This window comes from Pristis pectinata, chromosome 21 (genome assembly GCF_009764475.1).
Source record: "Pristis pectinata isolate sPriPec2 chromosome 21, sPriPec2.1.pri, whole genome shotgun sequence".
In the NCBI taxonomy this organism is placed as follows: Eukaryota; Metazoa; Chordata; class Chondrichthyes; order Rhinopristiformes; family Pristidae; genus Pristis; species Pristis pectinata.
This window is the reverse complement of record NC_067425.1, coordinates 7,255,832-7,269,889: the sequence shown is the minus strand read 5'-3', so window position 1 is coordinate 7,269,889 and position 14,058 is coordinate 7,255,832. Positions and strand designations below refer to the sequence as shown.

Below are 14,058 nucleotides of genomic sequence, written 5' to 3'. Positions count from 1 at the left end.
AAATACCAATGCTGGATCCCTGAGATGCAACACAGTTCTGACTTGGTAAGACACAAACCAGAAAGAACGGCTATCTGACGTCTTTGAGTCCCTGTGACCGCCAGGTGTCCAGTCAGAGTATGTGCTGATGTTCCTCCAGCTTTCATTGGACGTCATTGGAACAGTACTGGAGGTTAAAGATAAAGAGGTCTATCTTTTGGTTGGAAAATGAGGAGAGGCAATATAGAATGAAGGATACTGTTCTAAGAGGGGTGCAGGAGCAGGGGGACAAATCATTGAAAGTGGCAGGGCAGATTAAGAAAGCAATTCAAGTTTATTATTGTCGTAGGCATACATACCCAGGGTATAAATGCCAGCAAATTTAGTTTTCTGCAGCAGTAGCACAGTACCTTACAAGTGTAAGTTAACATAAATTAACATGAATTATATATAGCTCATGCACGCACAAAAATATACACAAAATAAGCATAACGACACTAGTGCAAGAGTGAGAAAGAAGTGTAGTCCATGGTAGTGTCAGGTAGCAGTTACTGGGACGTACAGAGCTCTGGGCTTTGTCAACAGAGAGACAGGGTATAAGAGCAGTGACGTTGTGCCGAATCTTTATAAAACACTAGTCGGGCCTCAGCTGGATGTTGTGCTCAGTTCTGGTTACCATATTATGGGAAGATGTGAAGGTGTTAGAAAAGGTCTGAAAGGATTTACGAGGATGGTTCCTAGGATGGGGGACGACCGTTACAAGGAGAGATTAGAGGGGCTGGGGCTGTTTTCCTTAGAAAAAAGAAGGTTGATGGAGGATTTGATGGAAGTATATAAAATGATGATGGGTCAGGATAGAATGGATAGTGGGACACTGTTCCCATTGGTAGAGGGGGTCGAGCACTAGAGGCCACAAGTGGGAGGAGGGTTAAGAGTGACTGGAGGAGTATGTGGACTGCACCGGCTACCGATGAGGAGGAGGCAGGTCCCCTGTGGCCTGGGGAGGGAACTGGATGGTAAAGAAAAGTCTGCAAGGCGACGGAGAAATGGCTCAGGTGCGGGGACTGGATACTCGGGCAGAGAGCAGCCATGTACACAACGGGCTAAATCCCTTCCTTCTGTAAGGGAACTGGTGTATGATTCTGTAGGTCAGAGTGAGTACAGGATGGAGAATTACAGACAACTGGGAGTTTGGGTCCCAATATCCAGGACCCAAACAGTGATTCACTTGCACTTCTTCCCATGTAGTGTGCTTCATTAAATGTTAAGGATATGGTCTCCTGTATCCTGGCAAAACCAAATTCAGATTGGGTGGCCACTTTACAAAACTCCTCCATTCAGTCCTCGAGGGTGACCTTGAGCTTGCAGTTGCTGTCACATTAATTCTCTGTCCTGCCCCCGCTTGTTTCTCGTCTTTGGCCTCCTGCTTTGATCACTGTCTGTATCGATGGTGGAGGTGGAGGTGGTCGAGAGGCTCAAGTTCCTAGGTGTAAATGTCACCAACAACTTGTTCTGGACCAGCCATGTGGACACTATGGCCAAGAAAGCACACCAACACCTCTACTTCCTCAGAAGATGACGGAGTAAATGGTTTTGTGGCTAAGTTTGCGGATGACACCAAGATAGGTGGAGGAGTAGGGAGTATTGAGGAGACAGGAAGGTTGCAGAGAGACCTAGGTAGTTTAGGAGAATGGGCAAGGAAATGGCAGATGAGATTCAATGTTGAGAAATGTGCAGTTGTACACTTTGGAAACAGAAATAAATGGGCAGATTATTATATAGAAGGAGAGAAAATTCAAAGTACAGAAGTACAAAGGGACTTGGGGGTACTCGTACAGGATACCTTAAAGGTTAACCACCAGGTTGGATCGGTGGTTAAGAAAGCGAATGCTATGTTGGCATTCATTTCGAGAGGTATAGTGTATAAAAGTAAGAAAGTGATGAGGCTCTACGGGACACTAGTGAGGCCTCATTTGGAATACTGTGTACAGTTTTGGGCCCCATATCTTAGGAAGGATGTGCTGATGTTGGAGAGGGTTCAGAGATTTATGAGGATGATTCCCGGAATGAATGGGCTTATGTATGCTGAGCGTTTGTCGGCTCTTGGACTGTACTCACTGGAGTACAGAAGAATGAGAGGGGACCTCATAGAAACATTTAAAATATTGAAAGGACTGGACAGAGTAGATGTGGCCAAGCTGTTTCCCTTGGTGGGTGAGTCCAGGGACCAGAGGGCACAATCTTAGAATTAGAGGGTACAGGTTTAAAACAGAGATGAGGAGAAATTTCTTTAGCCAGAGGGTGGTGAATTTGTGGAATTCCTTGCCGCGTACGGCAGTGGAGGCCAGATCATTGGAGGTGTTTAAGGAAGAGATAGATAGATATCTAATTAGTCGGGGTATCAAGGGATATGAGGATAAGGCCGGAAATTGGGGTTAGAATAGATCCCCCCCCCCCCCAGTTTCTCATTTCTTTTTCTTTTTTCCCTTTGGAGCAGACTCGATGGGCCGAATGGCCTACTTCTGCTCCCTTGTCTTGTGATCTTGTGAGAAGCCGAAGGAAATTCGGCATGCCTCCAATGACTCTTGCCAATATTTTACTGATGCACTATAGAAAGCATCCTATATGATGCATCACTGCTTGGTACGGCAACGTATGAAATGATCTGTCCAGATGGCACACAAACTAAAACTTTTCGCTGCATCTCGGTGCATGTGACAAGAATAAACCAATTCTAATTCCAAATTCCAATGTAAGCTCAAAGATCAGCAGCTCACCTTCCAACTAGGCACGTTCCAGATGTCCGCACTGAACATTGTATTCAACAATTTCGGATAATCAACCTTCCCAGTTTGCGTCGGAACTGTCCAGTTCAAATGAAAGATCAGCAACCTGTAATGTTATAGACACAAGAGGCTACAGATGCTGGAAATCTGCAGCAACACCGGAGGAACTCAGCAGGGCAGGCAGTATCTTTGGAGGGAAACACAAGAACCCGTAACGTTAACATAATTGCTCATTCTGCACAGACGCTGCCTGGCCTGCTGAGTACTTTCCTGTATTGTTTTGCACTCCACAGTTCTGTTCTTTTTCCCTCTCTCTTGTCTCTAGTTACACCTCCTTCAGGCAGGTCAACTGCAAACAACAGGCCTACACCACCCTCTCTCCGTCAGCACCAACACCACTTATGTCATTCAGCTTCTCTTGCTTTCCGTCCTATCACAGACATTTCTTTTGCTCTCTCCGCCCCTCCTCCTATTCTGCAACAGAAAACATGTTTTACTTCTAACGTCAACAGTGCTTCTCTCTCCGCAGATGCTGCCTGACCCGCTGGGCATTTCTAACGTTTTCGGTTTTAATTTCAGATCTCCCACACCTGTGGTGTTCTGCTTCTCCATGTTAATGATTGTTGCTTTAAACCACTTGTGAAATTCTTCAGTTTCATTTCCCTTGAAGTTCAGCTGCCTTCAGGTAGAAGATTCATTTGTAAGTGCAGAGGATGCGTAGCGAGTGGATGTTGAAAGTGGAAACTATTCCAGGTGGCACGGTGCTGGAGCAGGTTTGCCCCCCACGATTGCCCACACGGTAAGTTCCTGATCTCAGTGGTGCCTTTATGGGGAGGCAGTGAGCGGAGGCCTGGTGTTTCCCCATGGAGAGAGAAGAGGAGATTAAAGGGCAAAACATCTTGGAATGGGGGTAGAGGGAAGGGAGGCCCCTCCACACCTCATGCCCAGAGAGGTGGTCATCTGGCAAACATAACCAATGGAGAGAACTGTTGGGAGTAAGTGCTAGAACAAAGTTAGCAAGCTCACCCAACATCTGCTACCTCATTAACAAGCTCAGTTCATTATTCTAAGATGAGTGGCTTTTCACTAGACTCCGTATCCATACCCCAGTCTAAGAAAGATATGGAAAGTGAAAGCTCTGAGGAGTCCACAGACGCTGCCTGACCTGCTGAGTATTTCCAACGTTCTCTCGTTCTATTGCAGTGAAAGGTGCAGGTCAGCTCTGGTTTCATGGAATGGTGGAACCAGCCTGAAGGGCTGAATGGCCTCCTTCTGTTCCAGGGTAATTCCCACAGTAGTGCACTGAAGGGTCGCCTCTGGAGGAGAGAATATGCAACAATGTACTACAGAAAGAAAAGTTCTCCAGGATCTGATACTTAGTCTACACATGCCCATTGGAGCAGATTTTCCAATTGACCCATCAGTGTTTGATTAGTGAGTTATCAGTTGGCGCCGTAGTGTTGGGACTTCAGTGATGGATGCCCCAGTTGTGGAACTGTCCCGGGTGTGAACCAGTCCTGGGACGTTGGATGGGCCACTGCTCCCTCTGGGGCCAATCTTCCCTTACAGGACCACAAGCAAAGGCAGAGATATGGGCCATGGTGGGAGAGGGAGGGAGGGAGAGACAGACAGAGAAGCATTGGGGAGGGAGGGGGAAAGGCAGAGAGGCATGTACAGAGGGTGAGAGTGAGGCACACACACAGAGGGTGAGAGTGAGGCACACACACAGGGTGAGAGAGGCAAAGAGAGCAATAGAAATAGGAGAGAGGCAAAAGCAGCTGTGTGTGTGTGTGTGTGTGTGTGTGTGTGTGTGTGTGTGTATCTGCATGTGTGTGTATCTGTGCGTGTGTGTGTGTGTGTATCTGTGTGTCTGTGTACCTCTGTGTGTGTGTGTGTGTGTCTGTGTTTCTCTGTGTCTGTATGTGTATGTGTTTCTGTGTGTGTCTCTCTGTGTGTTTGTGTGTGTGTCTGTGTGTGTCTGTGTATCTATCTCTGTGTGTGTCCGTGTGTCTATCTGTGTGTGTAGGTGTCAGTGTGTGTTTCTGTGTGTGTGTCTCTCTCTGTGTTTGAGTGTGTATCTGTGTGTGTGTTTCTGTGCATCTATCTGTGCCTGTGTATGTGTGTGTGAATGGAAGGCAGACTGTAGTGAAACAGTCTTAAGTTGTAAGGACTTACCTTGCCCAATCCTGTGAGGTTATATTTTTCTGGACACTGATCAGTAGAGCGGGGGATGTTGTCTGAAGCAGACACCCCCTGGAATTCTCCAGGATCTGGAAGAGTGCTGCTAGTTCTTAGCTAGGTCTTAGCTGCAAGTCTCAATGCCGGCAGCTGCAAGAAATTCTATAAGAGATTTTCATCACGCCGGGTGTTTCTGAAACAGCGTGACATCTCACGAGGGAGCCTGACACTGCTTTTTTTTAAAACAACACTCAATTATCACAGTCTTTCTCAAGCATTCTAAAAATAGTATTTGGGAGACATCTATGATGGTTTAATGCAGGAAAATGAAACATCCAGATTTCTTGGCCTCCACACTTAACATCACATTCACCGATTTGGTCTGAGCTCTTAACTGGATTAAGGTTCTGTAAAGGCCTGTAGGATTTATTTTCCATGTTCAAGATGTTAAGTACAGACAGATTGTTATTATACATTTTTCCAGAAGGCAGAGTGACACACAGCTAGTATCTTACAATCCAACTTGTTCTGGTATTTGGTCTGACATGTGCTGTTTGTTGGAACTCGGGATTTTCTACACACAGAGGTAGAGACCCCATCAACATCTCATCAAAAACTCACTCAATGAGTCTTCAGACACAATAGTCGAATAGGAGATGAATTCATTCACCACTGTGCTCCCGGTGGTCAAGCATTTAACAGACTTTGGCTTAGCCATTAATGCTGTTAACAGCCATTTGCCTAAAGAATTTACACCATGTTGCTCCATCAACTGGCTTTTCCACTACAACCTGCCTTAACTTTGTCCCCCTACTGAATGGGATCAAGATTGATTGTGTGAAAACCTGGCAAATGGAGTTTAATGTGGGGAAATGTGAGGTCATGCACTTTGGTAAGAGGAATCAAAAGACAGATTATTATTTAAATGGAGAGAGACTACAAGTGAGTGAAGTTCAGGAGGATCTAGGTGTTCTAGTGCACAAATCACAAAAAATTCACAAACAGGTCCCACAGGAAGGCAAACAGCCTATTGGCCTTTATTGTGAAGGGGCTGGGGTTCCAGAAGGGAGAGATTTTGTTGGCAGTGGTACAGGGTGTTGGTGAGGCCACACCTGGAGTACTCTGCACAGGTTTGGTCCCCTTACCTAAATAAGGATGTAGCAGCGTTGGAGACAGTCCAAAGGAGATTCACCAGGCTGATTCCTGGGATAAGAGGTTGTCCTATCGAGAGAGGCAGGACAGTTTGGGTCAGTATTCCTTGGAGTTTAGAAGAATGATGGGTGACCTTATTCAAACATATCAGATCCTAAGGGGGCTCGACAGGGGAGATGCCGGGATGTTTTCACTTGTGGGAGAGTCACAGACAAAGGGGACACGGATACAAAATAAGGCGCCGGTCATTTAAAACTGAGGTACAGAGGGCATTCTCTGGAATTCTCTGCCCCTGAGGGTGGTGGGGGCCAGATCATTAGATATATTTAAGGTGGAGATAGATAAATATTTGAAAGATCGGGGACTTAAGGGTTACGGGGAACTGGCCCAGAAGAGGAATTGAGGCCAGTGTAGATCAGCCATGATCATATTGAATGGCGGGGCAGGTTTGAGGGGCCAAGTGGCCTCCTGATCCTGTTCTCTTGTGTTCTTGTGAGGTACCAGGTGACACAACAACACATCAGTTCATCTCCGATTTGACTGTGGTCAACGACTGGTTTCTGAAAAGGTGTTAGCCGTTATCTGTCCTTACGTGTCAATTATCCCATGGTCCGTCATTGGAGAACAAGTCCACTCTCTCTGAATCCTGCCCCTGTACTTATGCTTAACCATCAAAAGTGGATTCTTGGTCTTTTTCCTCACTGGGATCTTGCTGAGCACAAATTGGCCACCGTGTTTCTCAGCATCACAGCTAAGTCTACCCAGCAAAAGCATTTCATTGAGTGTAAGAAGCTTGGCTGCGTTCTGAGGTTGCCAAAGGTGCTAGCAAAATGCACCTTTCCTCTGTGAAGGGGTGCATTTATCAACCAGGGAGGTAGAACTGAACCCAGTAATAGCCCACTGATCCTGTTGTTGACTCCTTAAACCAGAGGTGAAAGTGTCTGACTCCATCGATACGCATGGGTTTAATCAACAAGACAGTACCGGTAAGAATCCTAGGGATGCAGGGCACAGAAATTGCCCTCACGCCCCACCTTGCCCACGCCGAGCTTGATGCCTATCCACACTAAATTTACGTGTATCTTTCTGCTTTCCTATCCAAGTACCTGGTCAATGGCTTTTCAACGCTGTACCAGTATCTTCTTCCACTCTCTCCTCTGCCAGCTCGTTCCACATATTCACCACCCTCTGTGTGAAAAACCTGCCCCTCAGATCTCCTTTAAATTCCCCCCCTCTCACCTTAAACCTGTGCCCTCTAGCTCTAGACTCCCTTCACCTGGGAAAAAAGATTCTGTCTTATCTATGCCCCTCATAGTTTTGTAAACCTCCGTATAGTTTAAAAGATATTTGGACAGGTACATGGATAAGATAGGTTCAGTGGGATATGGGCCAAATCCAGGCAGATGGGACTAGCTCAGGTAGGCATCTTGGTTGACGTGGATGAGTTGGGCCGAAGGGCCTCTTTCTGTGCTATATCGCTCAAGGTCTCAGCTTCGTACGTTCCAGTGGGAATAAACCCAGCCTATACAATCTCTCCTTATGAGTACACCCTTCCATTCCAGGCAACATCTTGGTGAATCTTTTCAAAGCCAAGTTTATTGTCACGTGCACAGGTGCAATGAAAAACTTACAGCAGCGTCACAGGCACTCTCTCTGTTGCTACCACATCCTTCCAACCATTGAGGTCTGAGTCAGATCAGCCATGATCATTCCAAATGGCGGGGCAGGCTTGAGGGGCCGAGTGGTCTCTCCTGCTCCTATTTTCTTGTGTTCTTGTCAGGTTAAATTAGTGACCGAGATATATTTGTGGAAATGGAACTGAGGGAGCCAGATCAGAGGTGCCGACCACGCAAGAGAGGAAGGGACCATCTGCCATTTTATTTGCAAACTCGGCCAGGAAACCGATCAGTTTACAATCATTGTTTTATTTAAATTATCTCCTCCATATCCAGCGGCAGGCACCTCGCAGGCGACCATCCTGCCTGGAGGTTAGCCTTGCCAAATCTGGGTGACTTGACCTCCAGTTTCTCTCTTGCCCTCTCCAGGGAAAGTTCCTATCAATCTCTCATCGCCAATTGATTAGTCTATTAGGGTGGATGGACCACTCTTTAGGCGAGTGGTCTATATGGCCCAAATGTTGTTATCTCACTCTCGGTCAAGGATTACATTTTTTCCCTTTGAAGAAAAGAATCTCCACTCCAGTGGTTTTGATTGTGGTTGCACAGGAGTCCCCTGGAATGTGGTCCAAGTGACCTTTCTTCAACTATGACCCTGGTCGAATGTCAGACTAAGCTGAGGTCTGCTTTGGCTTCACCTGACAGATCGCCCATCCTCTTTGCCAAGGTCACGGGAGGACAATTAATGAAGGGGACTCAAGTCAGTTACCACCCCACACTTGCACCTCAGACCCCCTCCAACCCGAGGCCAAGTCAAGACAAGTTTATTGTCGTGTACACAAGTACAGTGAGGCACAGGTACAATGAAAGACTTGCTTGCCGCAGCATCACGGGCACTTAGGTACAGACAACACACAGAATATAAATTATACAAGACAGTGACGAGAAAAAAAACCCTAACCCTAATGCATAAACAAGACCGTAGTGCAAAAAAATCAAAGACAAGTCCATGGGAGTGCAAGAGGTGGTCTGTAGTTTTCCATTGCTGAGGTAGGGTTGGGGTTGTGCAGGTCGGTTCAAGATCCATTGTAGGGTTGAAGGGAAGTAGCTGTTCCCGAACCTGGTGGTGTGGGACTTCAAGCTTCTGTACCTCCTGCCCGATGGGAGCTGCGAGAAGATGGCATGGCCCGGATGGTGGGGATCTTTGGTGATAGATGCCAAAAGTCAGTTGTGAGCTTCAGTGATTTGGACTGATGTGAGATGGAACAGAGGGAGCCATTGTCTCTCGGTATCTCCCACTGACTCATTTCTCCACTCCCTCCGTGGATAATAGCCTGAGCTCCACACCAACAGTAGAGTCGAGGGGACAATTTAAACCTTTGACCACAACATAAAACAGGCAACATTGGGTGTCAGTTTACAAATCAGCAAAGATTTATAACTCCAGTTGACCCATCTTCCACACTATAGCAGTGGCCAAGAAGAGATCGTTCCACCATTTAGCCGGATCATGACCAGTCCATAAGTACCACATTGGCCGTGAAAAGCTTTGGGACTTCCTGAGGTTGCAAAGGACACAATAGAAATCTAAGACTTTATACTGTCTCCCAATGCCCGAATTCCCCCAAGGATTGAGGTGAATGAAAGGACTTCATTGCTCTGTTTTGCAAAGGGAAGGCAGGCTCCATAATCCCTACGTTAACCAGGATGTTGGGCAGCCCGCTCCCTGCACCTCCGTCATCGCTTCTCCCTCATCATTCTCGAGGAGCCGTAGCTGCCTGATGACAACCCTCCCCTGAGCCTTCCTCCCTCTCTCCCCTGCTACACTGCAGCTTGGCTGAGATCAGCTCTACATGGGAGGGATCGCAACCTGGGTGAACTTCAACACACTGTGCCACCACGTCACATCCTGATTAGGGTATGTAGGCTACAGTCAAAGGCAACAGCCAGGAGGACTGACTTCCTTTCATCTGCTCTCCAGGGGATCACTTTGCCGCAAGTCTTCACGGGACTCATAGCCAATGTCTTCAACGCTGTGGTAAATTACCTCCTTCTCTACGTGCTAACTCTGGGAGTGCTGTAAGTACGCCTTCTCTCTTTTCACTCAAAGATAGCTGTAATGATTCCTCTGCTTCATGCATGCTTTCACCTCCTCTCCCTACCCCCCCCCCCACTGGAAATGTAGATGACTTCCAGCCCCACAGAGCTGTTCCATCAATCAGCTGGATATGGCCAATCCATGCCTCACCTTTCCATTATTAGTGTCCCGTCTTGGAATCCATACACCAGGGTACAGCTGGTCATGAGCAACACAAATCTAAGCTCTTTTAAAAGTTGATTAAAACTAAGTAACACTGCTGCGGAACACTATGAATAGAACATAGAACACTACAGCAAAGTACAGGTCCCTCGGCCCACAATATTGTGCCAACATTTTATCCTGCTCTAAGATCTATCTAACCCTTGCCTCCCACATAGCCCCCCTCATTTCTCTATCATTCATGTAGCTATCTAAAAGTCTCTTAACTGTCCCTAATGTACCTGCCTCCAGAACTTCTGCCGGCAGTGCGTTCCACGCACCCACCACTCTCTGTGTAAAAAACTTACCTCTGACATCCCCCTTATACCTTCCTCCAATCACCACAAAATTATGCCCCGTCATGTTAGCCATTTTCACCCTGGGAAAAGTCTCTGACTGTCCACTGGATCTATGCCTCTTATCATCTTGTACACCTCTATCAAATCGCCTCTCATCCTCCTTCTCTCCAAAGAGAAAAGCCCCAGCTCGCTCAACCTATCCTCATAAGACATGCTCTCCAATCCAGGCAGCATCCTGGTAAATCTCCTTTGCACCCTCTCTAAAGCTTCCACATCCTTTCTATAATTAGTCAAACAGAGCTGAACACAATACTCCAATTGTGGTCTAACCGGAGTTTTATAATGTATAACATATTAGGGAAAATAAATAAAAAGGATGTACGATACAGGAATAGACAAAGGGAAATGCTACAAGCTATAATAGAGTACACGCATTGTGGCAGCTTTTTACTCTCATGATCTTACATCAAGTTCATTGTTGTCATATGCCTAATATCCAGGGTATAAATGCCATGAAAATTAGTTTTTGGCAGCAGCAGCACAGTACATTACAAACGTTATGTAGTTGTGGAGACTGGATCATTAGAATATTTAAAGAGGTGGATAAACTTTGGAAAGATCGAAGAATTGGGGGCTGTGGGGAACGTACAGAGGAGGAGATCAGGTCTGGGGTAAATCAGCCATAGTCATATTGAAGGGGCCAAGTGGCCTACTTCTCCTGTTTTCTTGTGTTCTTGTGACTTCCAGTATTAGACCTCCTGTGTGTGGTTCTGGGTGGTGCACTTACAGAAGGACAACACGACCTTCGGGCAGGCAATCAGATTGGTACCACAGACCCTCACTGCTGATTTGAGGGTGACTTGGCCACCAAGGCAAGTGGGACACTGTCTTGACAGTCCTGATCTATTCCAAACCTGTTTATATGCGTAAAGGTATACAGCATGGGAACAGGACGTCCAACTCACCAAGTCTGTGTTGACCATCATCAAACACCCAATCCTATATTAACCACAGTCTTTATTCTCCCCACATTCCCATTAACTCCCCCTAGATCCTACCACTCACCTACGCTCCAGCTAGTAATTTACAGTGGCCAATTAACCTACCAACCCATGCGTCTTTGGGATGCAGGAGGAAACCGGCGCTCCACCACGCGTTCGAAGGGGGAACGTGCAAACACCACCCAGACAGCACCTGAGGTCAGGATCGAACCCGGGTCTCTGGTGCTGTGAGGCAGTGGCTTTACCCGCTGAGCCTCATTCGTTGTGTAGCAACCCAGATTTTGAAACATTTTTAACACGTCATCTGGTGTTTTCCAGGGGGTCAGCTGCTGCCAACGTTGCTTCTCAGTACTTTCAAGTTATTCTCCTGTTTCTGTACATTCGATGGAAGAAGTTGCATGTCAGGACATGGACAGGTGTGTGTTCACTGCTGGTTTCCTAGTGTCTGCTGTGGCTCGATGTTCTTCCCTGACGTTGGACCAGTAACCCCATCCCTTTTACCCTAGGTTGGTCGGCTGACTGCCTGCAGGAGTGGGGCAACTTTGTCCGACTGGCCATCCCCAGCATGCTTATGCTGTGCATTGAGTGGTGGACCTATGAAGTTGGGACTTTCCTAGCAGGTAATCAACTGCCTATTGAAAATTCTCGACTCCTTGCCATTAAGGACAATGGGAAATTCTGTCATAGAAACTCCGAATACTCCGTCATAGAACCACAGGAAGATGTTCCACCATGGGTGATCTATGACTAGACCCACCTTATCCCCAAGTCTCAATAACTATGGTTAACAAAAAGCCGTGCATCTCAGAACAATTAACCTGGTACCAATTGCTGTTGGGAGGAGCCAGTTCCCTCTGTGAAACATACTGGATTCCAGTCAGAAAGTGCTGCCTCGTTGGTGAGACCACACTTGGAGTACTGCGCACAGTTCTGGTCACCCAGCTATAGGAAGGATGTGATTAAGCTGGAAAGGGTGCGGAAAAGATTCACAAGGATGTTACCGGGACTGGAGAGCTTGAGTTATAAGGAGAGACTGAATAGGCTGGGTCTGTTTTCCCTGGAGTCTAGGAGGCTGAGGGGTGACCTTATAGAGGTTTATAAAATCATGAGGGGCATAAATAGGGTGAATGGTTGCAGTCTTTTCCCCCAGAGTGGGAGAGTATAAAACTAGAGGGCATAGGATCAAGGTGAGGGGGAAAGATTTCAAGGGGATCTGAGGGGCAGGTTTTTCACACAGAGGGTGGTGGGTGTGTGGAATGGGCTGCAAGAGGAGGTGGTAGAGGTGGGTACAGTTACGACATTTAAAAGATATTTGGACAGCTACATAGTTTAGAGGGATATGGGCGAAACGCTGGCAAATGGGACGAGCTCAGGTAGGCACCTTGGTCAGCATGGACGAGCTGGGCCGAAGGGCCTTTTTCTGTGCTGTATAACTCTACGTCTCTACCACTCTAACTTTTAGACTCTGTCCAAGTCCCACATTTCCCAAGTATTGGGAATAGTCTCCCTCAGCCTCCAGTTTCCATTAGCTTCTAAATTCCAGTGAGTACAACCTGAGTTTCTTTAACAGCCCATTTCCAAATTAAGAGATTTCTTATCAGCGAGCTGGCCTCCTGTAGTGGGGCTGTTTCTAAGCCTGCTTACCGAATAACTGTCCCAGGGAACCTGCCACAGGGTCTGTGGGATGCCCTGCTGCTTAACACTATTCTTTATGGCTGTAAGGAATCTGAGAAGACTCCTCAAGCAATAAGCTAGAGCAAATAAAATGGGGAAGGTTTGGGCCAGCGAACTGAAATATCAGATAGCTCCTAATAAATCCCCCAAAAAATCAGGAGAACTTCCTTTAGTTCATAGATTCCTCAAGGATGCCGCGCAGGTCGATAGGGTTGTTAAGAAGACGTATAGTGTGTTGACCTTCATTAGTCAGGATACTGAGTTCAAGAGCCGCAAGGTAATGTTGCAGCTCTATGGAACTCTGGTTAGACCACACTTGGAGTATTATGTTCAGTTCTGGTTGCCTCATTATAGGAAGGATGTGGAAGCTTTAGAGAGGGTGCAGAGGAGATTTACCAGGATGCTGCCTGGATTGGAGAGCATGTCTTATGAGGATAGGTTGAGTGAGCTAGGGCTTTTCTCTTTGGAGAGGAGGAGGATGAGAGGTGACTTGATAGAGGTGTACAAGATGATAAGAGGCGTAGATCGAGTGGACAGTCAGAGACTTTTTCCCAGGGTGAAAATGGCTAACATGAGGGGGCATAATTTTAAGGTGATTGGAGGAAGATACATGGGGGATGTCAGGGGTAAGTTTTTTTTTTACACAGAGAGTGGTGGGTGTGTGGAACGTACTGCCGGCAGAGGTTGTGGGGGCAGATACATTGGAAACATTTAAGAGACTCTGAGGCACATGAATGATAGAAAAATAGGGGGCTATGTGGGAGGGAAGGGTTAGATAGATCCTAGAGCAGGATAAAATGTCGGCGCAACATCGTGGGCTGAAGGGCCTGTACTGTGCTGTAGTGTGTTTACGCAGAGCGTGAGGGTGTGGGATTCACTTGTTTAGGGGGCGACTGAGATCAATAGCATGTATGCAGGTGAGGGGAGGGTGGGTTGTAGGCAAGAGAGAAAGGGTGAGATGAAGAAGTGCAGGAAGATGTTCATCCAAGGCAAAAATGCCAGTAAAACATAAATGGGCTGAGTGGCCTCTGAGGTAAATCCTAAAACCAAGCAGCTTCTGAAGAAGTAAACTCG

General features: G+C 46.9%; 1 protein-coding gene across 4 annotated transcripts in view; it reads left to right on the top strand.

The window, feature by feature from the left end:
* The window catches only part of LOC127581226 (multidrug and toxin extrusion protein 1-like), a 59,293-nt gene that overhangs the window by 23,798 nt on the left and 21,437 nt on the right, over positions 1-14,058 (top strand). For all 4 annotated transcript variants that reach the window (XM_052035398.1, XM_052035399.1, XM_052035400.1 and 1 more), the window contains 3 exons: positions 9,693-9,790; positions 11,629-11,726; positions 11,817-11,930. In XM_052035398.1, coding sequence (XP_051891358.1) covers positions 9,693-9,790; positions 11,629-11,726; positions 11,817-11,930 — 310 coding nt within the window. The remainder of the gene's footprint in view (positions 1-9,692; positions 9,791-11,628; positions 11,727-11,816; positions 11,931-14,058) is intronic.